The sequence below is a fragment of the Crassostrea angulata genome, chromosome 7 (assembly GCF_025612915.1).
Source record: "Crassostrea angulata isolate pt1a10 chromosome 7, ASM2561291v2, whole genome shotgun sequence".
NCBI lineage: Eukaryota > Metazoa > Mollusca > Bivalvia > Ostreida > Ostreidae > Magallana > Magallana angulata.
Window position 1 is genome coordinate 22,385,095 of NC_069117.1, and position 22,153 is coordinate 22,407,247.

The 22,153-nt window shown below is 34.0% G+C and overlaps 2 protein-coding genes across 10 annotated transcripts in view; one reads left to right on the forward strand and one right to left on the reverse strand.

The window, feature by feature from the left end:
• Positions 1–22,153, forward strand: part of LOC128193129 (uncharacterized) — a 31,025-nt gene that overhangs the window by 4,120 nt on the left and 4,752 nt on the right. Inside the window, exons 3-5 of one of the 6 annotated variants that reach the window (XM_052866394.1) lie at positions 18,856–18,927; positions 19,425–19,487; positions 22,045–22,107. In XM_052866394.1, the coding sequence (XP_052722354.1) occupies positions 18,856–18,927; positions 19,425–19,487; positions 22,045–22,107 (198 nt within the window). The remainder of the gene's footprint in view (positions 1–18,855; positions 18,928–19,424; positions 19,488–22,044; positions 22,108–22,153) is intronic. The other 5 variants (XM_052866395.1, XM_052866396.1, XM_052866397.1 and 2 more) reach the window with 5 other exon arrangements.
• Positions 1,592–17,838, reverse strand: LOC128193128 (uncharacterized). 4 transcript variants are annotated; one of them, XM_052866390.1, is made up of 7 exons: positions 6,778–6,948; positions 5,376–6,630; positions 4,956–5,229; positions 3,476–3,674; positions 3,283–3,344; positions 2,363–2,438; positions 1,592–2,269 (listed from the first exon to the last, which is right to left on the reverse strand). In XM_052866390.1, the coding sequence occupies exons 2-7, from the start codon at positions 6,521–6,523 to the stop codon at positions 1,992–1,994; spliced, it is 2,037 nt and encodes a 678-aa protein (XP_052722350.1). In that variant the 5' UTR covers positions 6,524–6,630; positions 6,778–6,948; the 3' UTR covers positions 1,592–1,991. The 4 variants fall into 4 exon arrangements, with proteins under 4 accessions (XP_052722350.1, XP_052722352.1, XP_052722351.1 ...); XM_052866392.1 differs by lacking the exons at positions 1,592–2,269; positions 2,363–2,438; positions 3,283–3,344; positions 3,476–3,674; positions 4,956–5,229 and adding exons at positions 11,712–11,785; positions 14,301–14,424; positions 17,443–17,838 and having other exon boundaries at positions 6,021–6,630; positions 6,778–8,498; XM_052866391.1 differs by lacking the exons at positions 1,592–2,269; positions 2,363–2,438; positions 3,283–3,344; positions 3,476–3,674; positions 4,956–5,229 and adding exons at positions 11,712–14,424; positions 17,443–17,833 and having other exon boundaries at positions 6,021–6,630; positions 6,778–8,498.

Sequence of the window (22,153 nt, forward strand, 5' to 3'; positions counted from 1 at the left end):
GCTTTCCTCATACTGTTCTGGACATCACTCTCATCCATTTTTCTTTTTAAATCCTCAAAATTGCTTTAGACTTCTATTACAATATTCTCATTATCCAAGTCCGTTTTCAAACTATCTCGCCGATTTATTCCTCATACTGTTTTCTCACTGAATATTCCCCATACTGTTTATATATATTTTCTCACTGAATATTCCCCGTACTGTTTATATATATTCTCTCACTGAATATTCCCCGTACTGTTTATATATTTTTTCTCACTGAATATTCCCCGTACTGTTTTATAATACATTTTCTCACTGAATATTGCCCACAATGTTTTCTCACTGAATATTCCCCATACTGTTTTTATATTTTTTCTCACTGAATACTCCCCACAATATTTTCTCACTGAATACTCCCCACAATATTTTCTCACTGAATATTCCCTGTACTGTTTATATATATTCTCTCACTGAATATTCCCCGTACTGTTTATATATTTTTTCTCACTGAATATTCCCCGTACTGTTTTATAATACATTTTCTCACTGAATATTGCCCACAATGTTTTCTCACTGAATATTCCCCATACTGTTTTTATATTTTTTCTCACTGAATACTCCCCACAATATTTTCTTACTGAATACTCCCCACAATATTTTCTCACTGAATATTCCCCACAATATTTTCTCACTGAATACTCCCCACAATGTTTTCTCACTGAATATTCCCCACAATATTTTCTCACTGAATATTCCCCACAATATTTTCTCACTGAATACTCCCCACAATATTTTCTCACTGAATATTCCCCATACTGATTATATGTTTTCTTACTGAATTTCTTATTTATTACTTCCCATACTGTTGACATGTTTCCTCACTTAATATTCCCTATACTGTTTATTCAGTTATTCTCTCAATGTATACCCCCCCCCCCCCCCATATACATTCTCCATTCTCACTAAATATTCCCCACATTGTTTATGTATATTTTCTCACCAAGTATTCCCTCTGTTTAATATTTTCTCTCTGAAAATTTCTACTAGTGTTGACGTTTCTGCATACTCTAGTTATAAACTATTATCAATGGCACCTCCCCTCTGTCCATTAACTAAATAATCTTAATACTGTCTCTCTTTCTCCATGACTGGATACTTGCATCTCATGCATTTTCAATTCTCTGTTACAATTTGTCATTCTCTTATCCTCATATTGAACTTCAGGGTTGCATTTTACAAAAGAACTTACGACAAAGTTGTAAATAATTACAGTCTCATAAAATGATCTGTAATGAACAAAATTGCCATAAACCATTTGTTTACAAATATTTTAATTCCCATAATTATGTTTTTCAGCCATATGAATAAACTATTGATTAGTTTGTGATTAACTAGCACTTATTAAATTGGTCGTAAGTTCTTTTGTTAAACGCAGCTCAGAAATCTTCCAAGTTATAATTGCTCTGTGCAATTAATCTAATAACATGGATAATGGGAATTTTACAACAATTTCAGTCATCTTTTGACTATAAAATAAACTTTACCATCTCTCATTTTCTTCGCTAGACTGTTCATGTCTTTTGTACTTATCAAATGATGGAACTGAAAATTTGATTTACATTTTTTATTCAAACATACTAATAACACATGTTCAATTGGTGTTTCATTACCAAGTATGCAAGTTAAACTAATGGAAATGTATATGTGGTCAAATTACAGTAAAATATTCCAATAATGATTTGACTCTTTTAGCATAGTGATTTCATTTCTCTTGACTTTTCAATATATTAAACACTTGATGAATAAAATGAATTATGCTCAAAAAAGCAATTATCTGTTCCAGCTACTTGGCTGCCTGTTTTACTGTATGGTTAAAACCAAACAAAAAGTAAAACCCTTAATATTGCATCAGTTTGACGACCTGCTGATGACTGAAAACATAAGATGATAGTAAAAAAAAAAAAATTTGCCTGCTTTACCAGAATTTCAAAATTTGGCCCGAGACACAATTAATTTTTTTGTTCCTTGGCATTTGTCATATTTTGGCCCCTTTTTTTATGTTGTTGCACTAGATTCCAAACATAATACTTCACAGCAGTCCACCCTCTCTCTTCGATTAACTTTCTAACTCTGTCCGACTTCCTTCCCTGTAGCATTACATCACTCTTACTTGGAGGACAACATAGTGTAAAATGTTGATGAAATGATGTTCTTAATGCTTGTTTATCTTCCTCTTTCCATGGCCTTCTGGTACATTTCTTTGCATTACTGCAAACATATTCCGTATCTACAAAAAATATGAGTGAAACGAACTATAATTTTCCGATTTAGGATATCATTTGAAATATAAGTTTTCTTCAAGGCATTTCTAGGAATTTACCTTTCTCGCTTTGCTTTTGTTCCTTCTGCTTTTGTTTACTGTCCTTTATTTTTGGGGGGGTCCTCTCCTGACACTCCTTAAAAAACCAAGAAATATCTGCTGAGACTGTGGCTTTACAGGTGTATACAGTACTTACAATGAGGAAAGATGCATCTATATATTGTCTACTTATGTAACATAGACCAAAACTATACAAGGAATGACATTTTAAAAAAAATGTAATATAAATTTTTGTTTCCATAACCATGGCAACATCATTTGTCAAAAACCCAATATGATTACATATTTTGAACAATCTACTTATGTATCTAATCTTACTGATATCTGAGAAAAACTGTAAGAGGGTTACTGGCATTTTGAAATTTTAACAAAAATTTTTTGCAACCATGACAACACTGTTGAAATAAAAAAACCCAGGTAATGTGCTTGTACCATCAACTACCAAGCAATACTAAAATCAGATCTGTAGCATGGATTTCAAATCATTCTGGCAATACTTATCAACAATATTCAACTTCCTCTGATAAACTGTTAAAAATTTCTTAAAATTTTAGGAAATATTTTTTGTACCATTACTGAAATACACTAAAAAATCAAGTTTCTTTTTTTTTTAATTGTGAAAACTGAGTAAATAGTGTTTTGGATATTTTTTAAAGATATGTATACTCAATTCTAATTTCAACTGCAATTGTAACAAGACTTGCCATTACACAAGGAACAATAATGCATATGATTTAGGGTGGGGATCTCAGTAATTTTCATGATATATTGATCATTTGATATCTTGGGGTTATTATAACCCAGAGAGGCCTTGATCTGCATTTTACAAGATGTGTTTTGACATCCTGATGGTAACAGTTGAACATATTATACTGATGGCATGAAAAAAGTTAAAGTATTTTAAAGAAAATTGTACAAACCTCTGATGAAGAACAGTCTTGCTCATCACAATCCTCCTCTTCAGACTTATCTAACTGTATTTCTGAAATACAAATTGCCTATTTTGAACATCTGTCATGACAAATATAAAAATAATACTTCTTGTCAATTTTATGCTTCACTCTTAAAACCACGTGGGGATTTCAGAGCAATACGAAATCAAATTTTGTATACCTTCCAATGTGATATCATCCAGAGTTTTTCCAGCATATCTATGGACCATTCCACAATCTGCAGCAATCAACAATTTGCTGACCTTTGCGAGCTCAAGAGTTTGTTCTTGGAGTCTGTAGTACTTCCTATGTACGGAAAGGGTGTGCCCCATATGGTTTGCCAGCCATTCTAGCTCGTTCTTGGAATCCAGATCAACTATCTTAAATAAAAATAACATTAAGGGTTCATCTGGTAGGCTTACACACTAAAGGTACTATGAACACAGAGTTCACACAACAATACCCTGCCATCTTCTCCTGTATAATGGTAAAGTTTTCAAATTTTCATTTTTTTCGAAATGGTAAACTACAAGTATTTGTCCAGTCCAAAAAACAAAATTAGGTTACAAAGTAATTAATAAACATTGTGAAATTTTTTATAATTTTATTCAGCGATATAAGATCAAGGAGTTGCAGATAAGAAATGGGTACCATCAACGTTATTGAAAAAATGGCAGACCCTGCATTTATGTTTTACTATTGAAAACACCAAATAGTTTTCCTATCCAAACATAAAACAGGGTACAAATGGCACTTTTTAAAAGAGCTTCTATTAAATGTTTCAGTGATACAGGAAGAATTTTGTTAATAGCTGACTTCCCTCATGTGTTACTGACAGACATCCCCATCTCTATACACCCCTACTTTTCAAGCAGATAGTATCAAAATACCAGAAAACTGAACCATATGATAATGCCATAAGTATATACACATTCAGTCAGAATGGTCACATAAGAGGCACATGGGCCACAAAACTCATCTGAACAAGCATTCTGAGAGTATTGCATAAGCAATACACGTCCCCTACCGGTTTGTAGAAATTTGTGAAAACAATGCACTGTTATGCAGAATATCATTTCTTACCGTCTCAACAGACCAACCCGATAACGAACCCGATTGTAATAATACAAAATACCCTGTCGATTAAATTTACAACACAATGCTTGATAGTATTTAACAGAACTTATTTGTTTGTTAGAAACAATAAAAGGAATGGTCCAAGTAATGCACGATATTATTACTGACAACATACTTTCCTCGTTTATTTGATACACACCGAGCCCGCTAACGAACCCGAACATTACAAAAATGGAATATAAAAAATTAATTTTCTTGAAAATATGTCAACCAGACGCTACAAAAGTGTAAACTTGATCTGTAGTTTGATATTTTGAAGCTGCTCAGCAAGTTTCATATCATTCGTCCAACGCATAAAGAAAAAAAACAGTGGAAAACTGAAGTGGGACAGACAGACGGACGGACGGTCAGACAGACAGACGGACTGACGGACGCAGAGGAAAGCTATAGTCCCCTCCGGTGAAACCGGTAGGGGACTAATAAACTTAGTCCTGCTGTCCTTTAATTTTGCAAGCAGACTACAGTATTTTGAGTAATTATGCAAAAAAAAGTTCTCACGAGCAAGAGGAGATTTACATGTGTACCTGTGAAACTGTTGCGATGTATTTTCTCATATTAGTTGTAGTAATAAGTTCAGGATTCTTTAAATCCACTCTGTTCGTTATCCATTTGAGGGAATCCCAACATTTCAAGTGCCCAGACTTGGAAGATGGTGCAGCAAACAGGAAAGGGTTTTGAAGAGGAACTCCAATGGCATTCCTTTTGCTGTTAAGCAAGTCTAATGCATTCCACATGTCTTTAGTTAGCAAAACAGGGACTTTTCTGTTCTTCTTTCCAACTATTTCTACAAGCTGTAGCCTGAAATCCATCCAAAAACAAAACAAATGAAAATACAATAGGCGTTAATTGTTACATTATGTTGTAGAAATGTTTGTCCAATGATTGTTGTCAAAAATAAGCCAAAACTGTTTTAAAATATTGAGACACTCAATAATCATATTTACCTGTCCATCAGTTTCTTTTCAATTGGTGATAAAGTGGATATTATTTCCAGATTTTCAGCATCCTTCCATTCTCCAGTTTTTCTGTTTACGTAAGCAGATAGTTTCATCTGACTGGTCTCTCCCCCTCGGCGCTTGTTAAATATCGTAATTCTACATAAAACAACCATTGCCAAGTTTCTCCAGTTGACAGCATTTATGTCTTTCAACAGTAATTCACTCAGCCTGACAATTTCATGAAGAAGGAAGTCTTTCAGTTTTACTATGTCACAGGTTAATGGCAATATGTCTGGTTCATTGTACTTCCTCTCAGCAATTGTTTGTCTGGCATGGCTACTTATTTTGTCAGCCCATTCAGTGTCATGCAATAAGATAAAGTTTTCTACATCTTTTCGTCTCTCATCATCACCATCTCGTATTGCCCTTCCTCTTATTACCTCAGCTAATCTTTTCAAAGAATGTCCAAGTTTTAGAGCAAGGGAGGGAAGGCTGTATTTCTGACATCCTTTTTCTGTAATCTCTGAAGGGTTTGAACTTATTTTTTTAACAGCATCTACTACTCTGTCGAACTCCTTTGGTTTGATGAAATCAGTAAATACAGCTGCCTCTGTTGACAAGCACCTTAATGACACTAAAAGTCGTCCCAACTGTCGTAACTTTTGTCTGACATTAGGTAATCTTCCTCTTCCCACTCTTTTCAGCATAGCAGATCCAAAGGACATCAAACTGTTGTCAGACTGTATTGCCTTCAAGACACCATCAGATTTCATTCCTGTTAATATTTCCTCAATATTCTCCTGCAAATCTGAATTTTCATGCAAGTTTGAGTAAAGCAGTATCTGGGCTGAATAGACCAAAGGCTTTTCTTCTTCATTATTCTGACATCGAAAAGGGCATTCTTTAGCATGCCTCCAAAGTTCACTTCTTACAAAAAAACCCAAACAATGGGGACAGGGAAGAAATTCATTTGAATCCTTTTCAGTTGTTGGTCGTCTTTCAACAATCAAGTGTCCTTTTTTTTCTGTAATTCTTTTTATATTATAATGAAAGTCTCCCATATTTCTTAGTTTCTTCCAAAGCAATTTTCTATCCTTTCCTCCTTTCTTTTTAGCCAAAATTTCGGCTACTAATTTTTCTCCTGAATGTTTCATTTGCAGATGAGATGATATCTTGGAGAAAGTGTCACCACAAAAGAAACAAGCATGCCTTTTGTCATATACACGCTTTGTTCCATGTTTTACAACAGGTGCAACTGAAACTTGAAGAAAGGGATAAGGTTATATACACATGCCAGGGTTCAACTCTAACCTTAGTCCGTTAGTCACGGACTAATAGATAGAATAAGTGGCAAAAGGCGAAATTAACATGGTGCGAAAAAATAATCCTGTATGCAGTATTCACATACCTGTTTCACTAACACATGCATCTCCTTCAGCAACAATCTTGACTTTTGATGTCCAATCCTTAAAAAAGATCGAACTAAAATGCCTTTGTGTTCAATATTACAGTCATTTTTACAATTATCTTATTTTGCCGCCACCCCCAAATCACTTCAAGTTTCAAAATAATGGACCAAGTGTCTCTAAAAAATTACACAAAGACTGGGGGAAAAAAAGAATGAGAAAAGAAAGAAAAAATAAGAACACTAAAGTAACAGTATGTTATCTGTACCTTTGATAGGAATGGCCGAATACATTTTGTATCAGAAAAAACCTCATCAGATTCATCAGATTCAATACAGTCATCCTTTTTAGGTTTCCATTCCTCATCAGAGGACTCAAAATCAAATACAAATTCAAGATGATCAGGAATTCCGTCATTACCATCATCGTCATCTAAGTAGTCTAGAATACCATAACCATCCGTGTCTTTTTCCTTGTAATCAGGAATGCCATTTCCATCGGCATCATCATCCTCTGAGTCTGGAATTCCATCATTATCCTCATCATCATCTAAGTAATCTGGAATTCCGTCTCCATAAGTGTCTTTTTCCTTATCATCAGTTATACCGTCACCATCATCATCATTGTCTAAACTATCTGGAATTCCATCACCATCGTCATCATTAGCGAGATAATCTGGAATGCCATCTCCATCTGTATCTTTTTCTTTGTCATCAGGAATACCATCCCCATCATCATCTTTGTCTTCACTATCTGGAATACCATCTCCATCGTCATCATCATCCAGATAATCCGGGATACCATCACCGTTTGTATCTTTTTCCTTGTCATCTGGAATTCCGTCGCCATCATCGTCTTTATCTTCAGAGTCAGGAATTCCATCCCCATCATCATCATTATCCAAGTAATCTGGTATCCCATCACCATCTGTATCAATTTCAAGTTTATCAGGAATACCATCGCCATCGTCATCATCAACGTCAGGAATTCCATCATTATCATCCAGATAATCTGGAATTCTGTCACCATCAGTGTCTTTCTCTTTGTCGTCCTTGTCCAAATGGTCAGGGATCCCGTCATTATCATCATCATCATCGAGGTAATCTGGAATTCCATCTCCATCACTGTCGACTTCTAAATGATCTGGAATACCATTTCCATTATCGTCTTTGTCCTGGGAGTCACGGATCCCATCATTATCATCATCTTCATCCAGATAGTCTGGAATTCCGTCACCATCCGTATCCTTCTCTTTGTCATCTGGAATGCCATCTCCATCATCATCCTTATCCAAATGATCAGGGATTCCATCTCCATCTGTGTCCTCCATATTGTCTGGTACCCCGTTCCCATCATCATCAATGTCTTTATCGTCTGGAATCCCATCCCCATCGTCATCATCATCCAAATAATCAGGAATCCCATCGCCATCTGTGTCTTTTTCCTTATCGTTGGGAATCCCATCGCCATCATCATCATCGTCCAAGTGATCAGGAATTCCATCCCCATCTTTCAAGGTTGTGCACCCGTCTTTGTCCCAGTATTGTTTGTCATCGCTTATTCCATCGCCATCGTCGTCGTTGTCTTTGCTATCGGGAATCCCATCGTTGTGATCATCGTCATCAAGATGGTCAGGGATACCATCTCCGTCAGTATCCTTGTCCTTATCATCACCGAACCAAAGTAATTTTCTCCCTGGTTGACAGTTTGATCCACACAAAAACTACAAAGTATATGATTTGAATTAGCAATAGTCTCCGTGCATAATTTTAAAATGATTTCAAAACAAGAGGCCCATGGGCCACATCGCTCACCTGAGCAACAATGGCGAACTACATTGACTTAACACACTTAATTTACAATCAGACGCGACCTATCTTCCATTATTTTCTATTTTTTCCTATCTCCACAATGTGAAGATTTCCACCAAGTAATTCCATAATTATATTTTCCTGTTATATGATACTTTTTTTATTTAGATATAAAGTGTTCAATTGAAAATATATACTATGACTTTATTTATAAGCATTCAAATGCATTTTGATGCTATTTTAAGGAAAATTCTAAATATTATAGCTCTAAAAATAGCCTGGTAATAAACCTTGAATTTTTGGGAATTAACAGGTTTAAATGTTAATAAATAAGGAATAATTTATCAAGGAAAATTATATAAAATTGAGGAACATCTCGTGTGTCCTTAAATAATTATGAACAGTAAAATTTAATATTTAGCAAAGTTAAGTACCATGATAATTTTCTGACCTAAAACTCAATATTTTATAAAGGGGTAGGGGTGAAAATATATTGTGATATATTAATTATATATAACACCGGTACATTATTTCCTTCAGTTTTTGCACATATGTGAACAGTATTAGCTCATTTAAGATAAACAAGAATAGAATTCCTGGGTCCCCCGCCGGTCAAGCAGTATACTAGTATCGAGTCTATCGACCAAGGCTGATTCATTATTGTGGTTTAAGTCCCATAACTCCAACAAAAAGTATCAACCAATGCTGATTTTCGAACTTGACCAAGGTAATAGTGGTATAAACATTTGGTATAAATTTAATGAAAATCCGTCAAAATTTGTAGGCATGAGAGCGCTTACAAGGTCAATTTTTGGATAAAACGGAGTCATTATTGTGGTTTAAGTCCCATAACTCCAACAAAAAGTATCGACCAATGCTGATTTTCGAACTTGACCAAGGTTAAAGTGGTATAAAGATTTAGTATAAATTTAATGAAAATCCGTCGAAATTTGTAGGCATGAGAGTGCTTACAAAAAAGTGTGACGTTATTAATAATTGTTTACCTGATGTAAACTTTTGTGACGTTTTTGAATAGCCTTACTCACTTGATCGATGAAAACATTTGACTAAAAAATGTTGTCACATGATGTGTTAAAAAGCTATATAATTTAATGTATTGTCAGGCATACAGGTATCAGTTCTGTACTAAGGCCCATTAATTATTTCACATTCTCTCAAAAACAACAAACGGCTACAAACCAAGATGATTTTCTGCTGCAATATTTTCTTTAAAATAATGATAATGCACGGATATCCTCATAATTATAATGTGTCAGAACTGTTAAAAAGAAGTTTTTATTTACTCGTTTGAAAAATACCAAAATTGTTGCAGATTTAAAATAATTTATCAAATGAGACAGGACCCCAGAAAGTAGTTATAGCACATCATCCTTTTGATTTTTCTGTACACAAGTATATAATGTTTAGCAAGACAATTCCAATGATCAACAAACATTTCAGCGTCAGTCGTAGAATGATAAGCAACTTTTAAAAACTTATCCAATTTGTTAAATTTCATTTTATTTAATGCATTCATACATTATATAGATAAAATGTTTTGTAATTGAGTTAGCCAGGTGACACAAAATCAGTTTATGCACTGTGTATTTTGGAGAAATTAGTCCTACCCTATGACCCAATTACAACAGTTTTCAGTTTTGAAGATAACTGTAAACAAACGGTTTTGCATTAATTTGGCAGAGTTATTAAATAACTACAAGTTACCTTCTTATTGTAGTATCAACAAGAAATGTAATGATTATCGATTGTAATTTTCAATGCACGGTATATGTGTTTGCATCACCCGTATTTATAACTTCTAAAGATAAGACAGTCGCGGGTGATTAATCACAACAGGGTTTAACTGAGGCTGTGAAAAAGTTTTTTTCACATTCATAAACATCTTTTTATTGTCTTTGGATTTAATTTACACGATTATGAACTCGGAATACATGGCTACTTCAAATTCTCTTTCGAAGGAAATTCCGGCGAAGTCACCGATCAAAAATCGAGTTTCAATCATAGTCGCTCCCTTGTTTGATCCTTGTTGACACAATTAGAAATTAATAAACAATAAAAACAGAGGGAAATGCACTTTAGTACGTTGTTAATGCATCAGATTTTATCATTTTCGCAGGTAAACAATCAACTGCCTATTTACTGAAGTTTATGTTCCAAATACAAGGCGATTGTTTCCCAAGTTAAAAAGCAAAATGAAACGAAAAATTCAAAACAAGCTAAAACCACCCTCACAAGTGAAAATGACAACGCGTTGAAATATTTAACCTCAATTTACTTCACAATAATCAGCACCAATGTTATTTTCATGTTTCATAGAGTCTATTCGCACGTGAACTGTTGCACAACAAACTGCCAGCTTCAAACAAAGAACCTCGTTTTCGAGATGCGGTAGACTGGCGATGCCTGTCATAAGACCAGTCTATCGCAATGAATTGCCAGTCTACGATATTTGGAATAACGAGCCATTCTTTATTAGTATTTTCGCAATTATCTCAAATTTGGAACAGAATTCTCCTATAATTTTTGCAATTTATATTTTCCTTTCCCTAAGGATGATTTATGCTAAATTACGTTAAGATTAATTCAGTAGTTCTTGAGAAGATTTTTTAAAATGCTACCCCCTTTTTTACAGTTTCGAGGTTTTCTCCGCTTTGAATACAATCTAGCCTTTTATTTTTGCAATTTATATTCATTTTCTTATAAGGATGATTTGTGCCAAATTTGGTTAAATTTGGCCAAGTGGTTTTAGAGAAGATGATCAAAATGTAAAAAGTTTACAGACGGACAGACAGACGGACGGACGACGGGTGATCAGAAAAGCTCACTTGAGCTTTCAGCTCAGGTGAGCTAATAAAAAGCTGTTTTTTATCACTTGTAAAAATATGTTCCATTCAAAAAATGACTACAAAGAAAGACTGACAAAGAGCAAGGTGGACAGACAAAATGGTTCCAATTATACCATAAAACAATGTTTCCAAGAATATAAAAACCAATATTTTGATAGACAAGCATGGCTGGGAAAATTATGTTTTCAAATGATTTGAAGTTTATTAATTATCCTTTCATCCTCGAGTTTGTTGCAACAAAGTATAAAAATTCTTTACCCTTATGGTCTCTAATGTCCACTCTATGTCTGCCAAGAAGGCCTTTAGGGTTGCAGGTCTCCTTTTCAGGTTTTCTGTATAAGAATTTTTAGTATCATCAATTTAAAAATCACCCAATTCTCCAATATTGTAAAACATTGTATCATATACATCTTTAAATAACTAAAAAAAGTACATCTTCACTTTCTTGGATGCTATGTAATTGTTATTTATAGAATAGTAGAAACAAGAGACCCAGGGGCCATATTGCTCACCTGAGCAACAATGGCCTACTACTCTGACCCAAAATCATTGAATAATTAAGTCCAGAACAATTAATATATATTTTTTCCTTTATCTGCCAAATGCACCAACATATATTGGGTTAACAATTTTGGGGCATTGGGGAAAATGTTAAAGTTTACAGACAGACAGATAGACAGACATGGAAGATAGACAAAATGTGATCAGAAAAGCTCGCTTGAGCTTTCAGCTCAGGTGAGCTAAAAACAAATAAAAGAAAAAAACAGAATAAATTGCAACAGCCCAAAAATCACAAAAGCACCATAGGTGCAAAAGTAGAGATGCATCAAAAATTGTTGCAAATTAATTAATACACATACATGTATCTTAAAACTGACATCTGTATTATGACAGTTTTAATCATTCAGCTATAATATACATTAAACAAATGGCTTTAGTAGTTTGTTCAAAAATAGATTGAAATAACATTTTCAAATTAACCATAGCTTATTAACTAACTGTCTGCTTAGAAATAGTTGTTTCATATATTATCTTACCAAACTAAATTATTTTGGACTTCTTACATTAAACTGTTCTATTGACTGAGACTAGTTCAAAGTTAGCTTTCTTTCTTCCAAATATGCATAGAGCAATTTGCCACATGTGTTAAGAGGAATTTCTCTAATATAAACCTATATTGACCCCGGGACAACCTTTTGATTTAACTTTAATCTTAACTAATAACATCATGATGTTTCACACAAGTTTTCATATTTTTGGCTTCCTAGTTCTTGAGAGGATTTTTAAGACATATTTTACATTTTTTTAAAATTATCTTTCTCTTTATGAGGGCCTGGCCCTCTTTTTAAAACAAACTTGAATTCCATTTATCCAACAATCATTCATATTTCAATCCTAAATAATTAATTTTTTTGTGTACATGTCAAAATACTGAAAAAAAATTAACTTACATTTACTTTCAAATATAACAAATCATTCATTATGAAATACCTAAGAAAATGCTAATTAATAATGGATTTAAGTTTGGAAATTCATAAACAGAAAATGTGAATTACATGATTACAAAGTAAGCAGACCTGTAACATTAACTTTTCCACAAAAATTTCTCCAACGAAAACATCCATTCTAAAATAACAAGAAAACCAAAAAAAAAAATTGCATGTTTAAGGTTTCCTTAGCAACTTTTATTAATCCCCCCTTACCTATTTTTATGATTACTTATTTAGAGCATCAAGTGAACATCTTTAGAGCACAAATTTAGTGCTGTACTGCATTAAGTGACATTTTTCACACCATGTTGCATAAATTGTTTGAGAGAGGTAACTCTTGAAATTAAATCTAGTTCTGTCTCATAAAAAAAAAATATCCAACCTCATTAATACCTATTATATTTTAGGGAATCTGGAAACCTTGAACACACACATTTTTTGGGAGGGGGGGTTGTAACATTTAAACATTACTCATTCCAAGATCTTTATAGAATGCAGTTTCCTGAATCCTGAAAGGCACCTGTTCTTTGTATTGAAATCTACGACAACAGATAAACAGTTTAATACAAAAACATCAACCAATCTTCCTACAACAAAAAGTTCAAAGAGCAATGGTCAACATTCAATATATGGCATTACCAAGACATGGTGCATTTAATGACAAAAAAAATCTACAATGTAGATACTCAATGTTAAATTCCTATTTCTTTTGTTAGGTGTGACACAATTTTAACAAGAGATGTTTGTAAAATAATTATGCCCCCTTCCCCCATGCCCAGGATTCACCTGGGCCCAGTTAAAGAAAGTCGCCCAAAACAGAGACCGCTGGCGAGGAGTGGTTGCGGCCCTATGCTCCCCAAGGAGCGAACAGGAATAAGTCAAGTAAGTCAAGTTTCCATGCCCTTGGACATGCGAATGACTGTCAAAAATTGTCTGATCATTCCCAAAACAAAACTTATACTGGATATTTTCATGATAAACCAGAATACCAATTTTCATTTCAGTGTGTGTAACCTTTGCAGAGATAATGAACAGAGACTGAGAATAAGGTTGAATATAAAAAATGGCTTACTGAAGAATTTTTTTACCAATGGCTCTACTGAAGAATTTTTTTTACCAATGTTGTGACATTGCCCCCTTTTATTTTTAGTTTCAATGGTTATACTTTTTTAAATTTATCTAAATTCTCTTCAAGTTAACTGAGATTTCTTGAAAAACATTCCACTGGTTCTAAAGAATGACTATGCTTTTTATTTACAGCTCTTTAGATCATGGTCACCTTCATATTCTAAATACTTTAACTTGAAAATATTATCAAAACAATATTTCCTCTGATGAGAGATAAAAACATACTTACAGAGATTCATCTGAATGTACATAAACACTGTCCCCAGTCTCTCCTAAAATACCTGGCCAAAACATTGCTTTGGGTACTCCAGGCAAACCTTTGGCCCAAACAGCTTGCTTTTCCTCAGACATTTCTGAAAAAATGATTTACATGTCAAGAGTGAGACTAAAACCCATTATATTGAAACATGATGATTTGTAATCGTAAAACTGATTTTCAGTTATTACTGCACATGACAGGGCTAGAGAAATTAAAAGCAAAAGTGAAACTTATCAGTATACACTTGATGATAATGCGATAGATAAGGGTCAGACATGAGGAGTTCCAAATAATGAATAAGTGGATAGGGATTTTTTATTCTGGATAGGCGCTGCATTCCCAACTTTCAATTTTATATAAAATGCAATAAAATTTACAATGCGGCTCCCTCAAAACAGATGCGTGTAGGGCCTGAGAAACGGAATTTCAATTTACTTGGCCTTACTCTAATACATAAATTCGGTGGAGATTCAGCTCAACTAGATATTTGGACTGATCTTGTGACAGATCTCCATAATTCATGACTAGAAATTTAGCCAAATTAAACTTCCAAAATCGCTTGCTGCTCAGGCTAAAAACTGGACATACCTATGTCTTGCGCACTTCTTTCTTCAAGAGTTTTCTCAATAAATAATCCTCACACTGTAACTGTTACAGTATATATACAATATTATGTTCATAATTTCTCATTGAATGTTCCTTATACTGTTTATATTTCTTTCTCATTACAATCACTGAATATTCCCCATACCATTTATGTTTTCTCACTGAATATTCCCTACACTGTTTTACATATTTTCTCACTGAATATTCCCCATACTGTTTACATATTTTCTGACAGAATATTCCCCATATGGTTTGTGTATTTTCTCACTGAATATTCCCCATACTGTTTTTAATTATATTTTCTCACTGAATATTCCCCATACTGTTGTTTCATAATATATTTTCTCACTGAATATTCCCCATACTGTTTTATAATATATTTTCTCACTGAATATTCCCCATACTGTGTATAGATATTTTCTCACTGAGCAGTGCTTCAAGTTGCCCCTAAAATGGTCACATTTGCAACTGAGAAAATTCCAGGATCGAAGTTGAAGTAATTTTTCTGAACTCTCTGTCAATGTTATGTTTGAAGAAATAAACTTTAAATTATAATTATGTAAATCTTCAGTATCATATCTATAAGAATATGAATATTCCACATATCGGTACTTTTTATATTACATTCTCTCTCTCTAAATCATAAGGAAGTTAGATATAAACTGAATATTCCCCAAACTGATCAAAAATTTTCTCACTGAAAATTCCCCATTCTGCTTTTAAATTTACTCACTGAATACCCCCCCCCCCCTCATTGTTTATACATTTTCTAAATTAGCACCCAAATTTTGGGGTGAATTTCCAGAAGTGAATTGTGAATTAAGGACTGCCCTGAGATTCGGTAAAGATGTCAGTCCAAATATGAAGCAAATCTTGGCCAAGATTTCATCTTTAAAAACTATAGTCTGTCCCTAGTTATTACATCCATCCCTATTTATTTTAATAAAAATACACATACCTGTGAAAGAAGTACAGTTGAAATCAATGAAATGGAAAATTAACAAATTATCCCTTTTTACTCATAAAATTTTACAGGAACGAAAACAAATTTCTTACAGAGATTTATAATGGGAAATGTTTACATCTTTTCTCCATTTAAAAGTTCTCAGGACACCTCGCGCAATTTTTAAACGTTATCATCCGGGCTAATTAATGGCTGATGCAAGGCAAATTCCCTTAGACTTTCTATTTTTGGATGTGTATTAAGCATGAAGCGGTAGAAGGGGTGTTTCTAAACAGATAATCTGGACATTTTTCATATTAGTGAATGAACATAGTTTGAGCACAAAGGTATATATACTCTCTTCTCATTATATTGCGGGTTCCGTTGTATCGCGGTATGTTCCAAAAATAGGATTCCCGAGGAAACTATATAAAAAGCATAATAAAATGTATATTTCATTCCCGAACCAGTTAAGGTGACTTTGCTTTCATGAAAAATCATATTTTATTTATAAAAATAAAAACTGTACCAGGCTTCCAGATTTCCAATGCCGCGATATAATGGAACTCTCTAATTTTGAAGGTGAATAAGACTTGTGATTTAAAAATAGCACACAAAATAAACTACGTAAGTTGGGAAATTGATGTTCCTCAGAAAAGCTAGTCCAATACAAGCTTTTCGAACAGCACTTATGACATGTGAAAATGATAACTTGGTATATCTTTTTTTAGGGAAAAAAACAAGTACCGCGATATTATGAGACACCAGTATATTATTATTGAAATATCAAGCGAAAAGTGTGGAAGCAAAAACCTGAGACAGAGTAAAGCTACTATGTGTAAACAGATACATATTTAATTTAGGCATTTGCAAAATATATGCTGAAAAAATGTTAAAATATCATTTTCAAAACATACCTGATGAATATTGTTCCCATGAATTTATATGCAAAACACATATTTCCCGATGGCAATGTCATTAATTTCACAAAAAAAACTGCAGGCAGTAAATTCAGTGATATCAAAAAATGCTATAAAGTTCACGCCATTAATAAACAACTCCAGAACGTCTAAATCAAAATCTGAACAGAATGAGCATGCTCTAGAGTAGTCAAAATCGTCATAAAATGCAAGGAAAGCAGAAGGAAGTTCCATCGTCTCACGTCAACTTTCCTGCCAACTTCTTTGTCCCATCATGCAACACTCAGCGACCCACAATTTCCCCATAGTGTACCCGAGTTACACTCTCTATTTTCTAGATTTTTCCCCATATTCCACTCCTGACATACAAAATATGAATTCTCCAAATGTATTAATTAAAATAGAATCCACTTAAACAGTTTCAATAGATATAATAAATATTTGTTACGATGACATTCCATGTGTAAAACCAGAGTTGACGACTTTGCCTTACAGTAGCCAGTTCATTGATATCTTCGGCCTTTGAACACGCTGTTGTTTGTAAACTTCACTAATATATACATGCTAAACTGTCCTATTTAAGTCTTAACTTATCTATTACGCATATATATATATAATTATATATTTATGCCACTTTACTTACCTAATTTGCACGAAATCCCTTGTTCGTTCTTCGTTGTACATTTTCCCGCGAATGGGGACTTCCGAACACCAAAATTCAGTTACGGTAGTGTGAGAATGTCATATGATCACTGTGGGGTATTTTGATTGGACTAATCTACGAACGTCACCAACGCTGCGCGCGTTCATTGCTGATCACTGCAAAGCTTCATGATAAAGAGAGGGGCCAGAGATGGAGAAATTTCTTATGTACGCCATTGAAAAGTTGTCAAAAATGTCGATTGTTGTTGTGGGGAACTTATTTATTCCCCACAATTTCCAACTTTCCCCATAGTGTTGGTCTGAAGACAAATTGAATACCCCATAATGTAGGAAACTCGGGAGCTCTCTCTCTCTCTCTCTCTCTCTCTCTCTCTCTCTCTCTCTCTCTCTCTCTCTCTCTCTCTCTCTCAAGATTTACAATGTATTTCAAAATAGGTATAAACATATTTTTTATTACAAGGTTTGAAAATTGGCCTATCCTACACATATATACATATATTTACATTATCCAGTGTCTTTGTCTCTGAAAACACTACGTATCGATTTTGTACTATATAACCCATAATACAAATGACGCCAAATTGAGGCGCCGGCTGGGTTTGCTTATTCATATTTAAAGATTTAATCGTACGATGGCCTATAATTATATAAATATAAGTAATAAGGAAACATTCTTTGAATATTATGAGGTGATAATTTCGGTCGGGGCGTGATCAAATCTATCTATTGGATTTGATCACGCCCCGACTGAAATTATCACCTCATAATACTCAAAGAATGATTCCGTATTCCTTATTTATATACCAAGACGTTTGTAAGAAAAGGGAAAATCACACAAACAACATGAGAATGTACAATGCTATAAAGCTAATTTTTTATAAGTTATGGAAGTATTTAATGTTTTTCATAAAGGTAACATATTTGCTATGAAATGCAGAATAATATGTTATCAAAATATTTGAATTCAGTAAAGATAGCTACAGCAAGTATCAACAAATCATCTCATTTAGATATTACAGTTATTTGATAGCACATAAGTAAATAGAATATAAATGACACTATTAGATGAACACGTATTCCAAATGTGTATTTCACAGTAGGACTCTGAATCTCCAATACACCAAATGTCTTTTTTTTCTTTGAAGTAGGTAAAGTACAAGTCATTTAATTTCACCTTAAAAAGCCAAGTGCTTGGTACAAGGGTATCCTCTTTTAGGAAAAAAATCAACTTGTTTTTCCTGGTCTTCCTTAGAATGCAATATCCCTAGTAAACAAATGGTGTTATTTGTTATTTGAATATGGATTAGATAATAAAATTAAATTGAGGATTTAACCTCAAATGCAGTGATCAGCCGACTAGTACACTTTTGTTCATTATTTTATTTCTCTACAGTGAAAGATGTGTCAGAATTATTGCATGGATTTTAAATATACGGAATAGACATGGAGCAGGACATTCAAAGAGGTATTGCGTCCTTTAAGCAGATGTGTCTCTACAGCATTTCATTGCATCATTATATCAGATATTTAAGATGCACGCCTTTTAAGCCTTTTGACCCCATTCATATGCATTTTACCCTGCGATCATTTAAACTATGTAGATCTATACGAGGATATACACAGAAATCTTGTACAAAATATGAATAGAATAAAACGAATAAAAGAAATTAGGAAAACGAATTCGAGCTGTAAATAACATAAATAAATATCGTTTATTTGTAAACACAGTCTTTTGTTTAATTCTGTGTAAAGCTCATTATATTACGAACAGTATGTCTAAGCATAAGAGTAATACTGTAGACTAGATATTTTAAAAATCTATGTGCAAAAAAGCGACTGAAAACTGATTACTGGTCCGCCTCAATGAATATCCGCAGGTAAATTTCATGGGTATTTATTGCATCTATATAATACTTGGTTTACAGTACTTGATAAGTCAAGTTTTTTTGTTCGTGTTTTCAGGACCAACGAGTATGAAAATGAAATGATAGAGTTACAGACATTGAAAGAAAGGTTAGACAAACGGTATGATGTTTGCATGTTGTTTATGAATAACCTAGAATCGTATCCTTTCCATTTTTAGCTCACCTGAGCTGAAGGGGATTCAAAGTTGTGAAAATTAAAGACTACGCCCTTTTGCAAAGGGAGATAATTAGGAATTTGTGAAAATTTTCGAGAAATTTTCAAAAATCTTCTTCTCATGAACCATAAAACAAGTAAAGCTGAAACTTGTGTGAAAGCATCCTCAGATAGTGTAGATTCAAAATTGTGAAATTCATGACCCCCGGGGGTAGGGTGGGGCCACAATGGGGGGTCGAAGTTTTACATAGGAATATAGAGAGGAAATCTTTAAAAATCTTCTTCTCAGAAACTAATCAGCCAGGAAAGCTGAAACTTGTATGGAAGCATCCTCAGGTAGTGTAGATACAAAGTTGTGAAAATCATGACCCCGGGGGTAGGATGGGGGCCACAATGGGGGGTCGAATAATAGAGTAAATCTTTAAAAATCATCTTCTCAGAAACTAATCAGCCAGGAAAGCTGGAACTTGTGTGGAAGCATCCTCAGGTAGTGTAGATACCAAATTGTGAAAATCAGAATCCCCGGGGGTAGGGTGGGGCCAAAATGGCGGGTCGGAGTTTAACATATGAATATATAGAGTAAATCTTTAAAAACTTTCAACTCAGAAACTAATCAGCCAGGAAAGCTGAAACTTGTGTGGAAGCATCCTCAGGTAGTGTAGATACGAAGTTGTGAAAATCATGACCCCCGGGGGTAGGGTGGGACCACAATGGGGTCGAATTTCTACGTAGGAAAATATAGAGTAAATCTTTAAAAACTTTCTCCTCAGAAACTAATCAGCCAGGAAAGCTGAAACTTGTGTGGAAGCATCCTCAGGTAGTGTAGATACGAAATTGTAAAATTCATGACACCCGGGGGTAGGGTAGGGCCACAATGGGGGGTCGAAGTTTTACATAGGAATATATAGAGTAAATCTTTAAAAATCTTCTTCTCAGAAACTAATCAGCCAGGAAAGCTGAAACTTAGGTAGAAGCATATCTCAGGTATTGTAGATACGAAGTTGTGAAAATCATGACCCCCGGGGGTAGGGTGGGGCCACAATGGGGGGTCGAAGTTTAACATATGAATATATAGAGTAAATCTTTAAAAATCTTCTTCTCAGAAACTAATCAGCCAGGAAAGCTGAAACTTGTATGGAAGCATCCTCAGGTAGTGTAGATACCAAATTGTGAAAATCATAACCCCCGGGGGTAGGGTGGGGCCACCATTGGGGGGGGGGTGAAGTTTAACGTAGAAATATATAGAGTAAATCTTTAAAAACTTTCAACTCAGAAACTAATCAGCCAGGAAAGCTGAAACTTGTGTGAAAGCAGCATCAGGTAGTGTAGATTCAAGGTTGTGAAAATCATGACCCCTGGGGTTAGGGTGGGGCCACAATGGGGGGTCGAAGTATAACATATGAATATATATAGTAAATCTTCAAAAATCTTCTTCTCAGAAACTAATTGGCCAGGAAAGCTGGAACTTGTGTGGAAGCATCCTCAGGTAGTGTAGATTCAAAGTTGTGAAAATCATGATCCCTGGGGGTAGGGAGGAGCTACAATGGGGGGTCAAAGTTTAGCATATGAATATTTAGAGTAAATCTTTAAAAATCTTCTTCATTGAAACTAATCAGCCAGATGATTCTTTATAATTGTTAAGATAAATTCTTTATAATTTATACAGGATCTTCATGTATTATTGTACATTGTCCAGATAGTTTGTAATATGACTCCATTAAGCTGATTTTATCATACCTATTGTTCCTCAGGTGAGCGATGTGGCCCATGGGCCTCTTGTTAAAAAAACCTCTTCAGTGGCTATAAATAACAATAATTTAAGAACATTTTACTTTATATCATAACGGTGCATCATTTTCATCTATTGTTTGTTGAAAAGTGATAAAACGTCATCGTTCAGACTTCATATTTCCATAAAGAGGAGGTTTCATTAAAATTTGAGTTTTCTGTGATCAACTTTTTTTTCTTATAAAATTAAGTCAGATAACTTGAAAAATATCTCATACTTTAAATTTGTCGCGGTATTTTTTTGCCGAAAAAGTATGGAACTGCTGTAATAAATATCAATTAAGTTTAATTAAATTTAACCCCCAATTGCTGTGACACATGTAAGGTGAAGAAATAGTGGAGGAATACACTCTTAACAGTCTTTTACAAACACGATTTGAACGAGTTCATTTATTGCCTATGCACATGTAAAAATAACCCAACGCTATGTATCAATGAATCAATTTCTACTCATTTTTTTACATTTATGAATGATGATAAATTTAAATTTGACGTACGCCCGTCTGTTTCACTGTCAGCAATTCCTTCAGAAAAGTTTTGAAAGCCGTAATGAAATGTTAAACACTCTTTGGAATGTACTTTTCATTTTCTTTTTGATCGATTGCAAATGCGTTTAAAAACCATTGGTTTAAATGCTGTGAAATGATACAATCTGCAGACTGTTGAAATATTTACTGTCATCCAATAACAAAATCAGTATGAATTCGTTTGTTAGGGTGGAAGAATATGCGAGGGAAAATGAAAGACTTAAAGAAGAGAATCAGGAACTTATTAAAAGGTAATAAAATAATATATTTGAATAAAAAGCTTACTGTGTATATTCT

What these genes read in the sequence shown, in the direction of transcription:
- LOC128193128 (XM_052866390.1), bottom strand. Translation starts at nt 6,523, where the DNA reads ATGAAACATTCAGGAGAAAAATTAGTAGCCGAAATTTTGGCTAAAAAG. An exon ending in GAAAAGAAACTGATGGACAG is followed by an intron (nt 5,230 to 5,375) that starts GTAAATATGATT and finishes GATGGATTTCAG; the next exon opens with GCTACAGCTTGTAGAAATAG. An exon ending in ACAAAAGCAAAGCGAGAAAG is followed by an intron (nt 2,270 to 2,362) that starts GTAAATTCCTAG and finishes TATTTTTTGTAG; the next exon opens with ATACGGAATATGTTTGCAGT.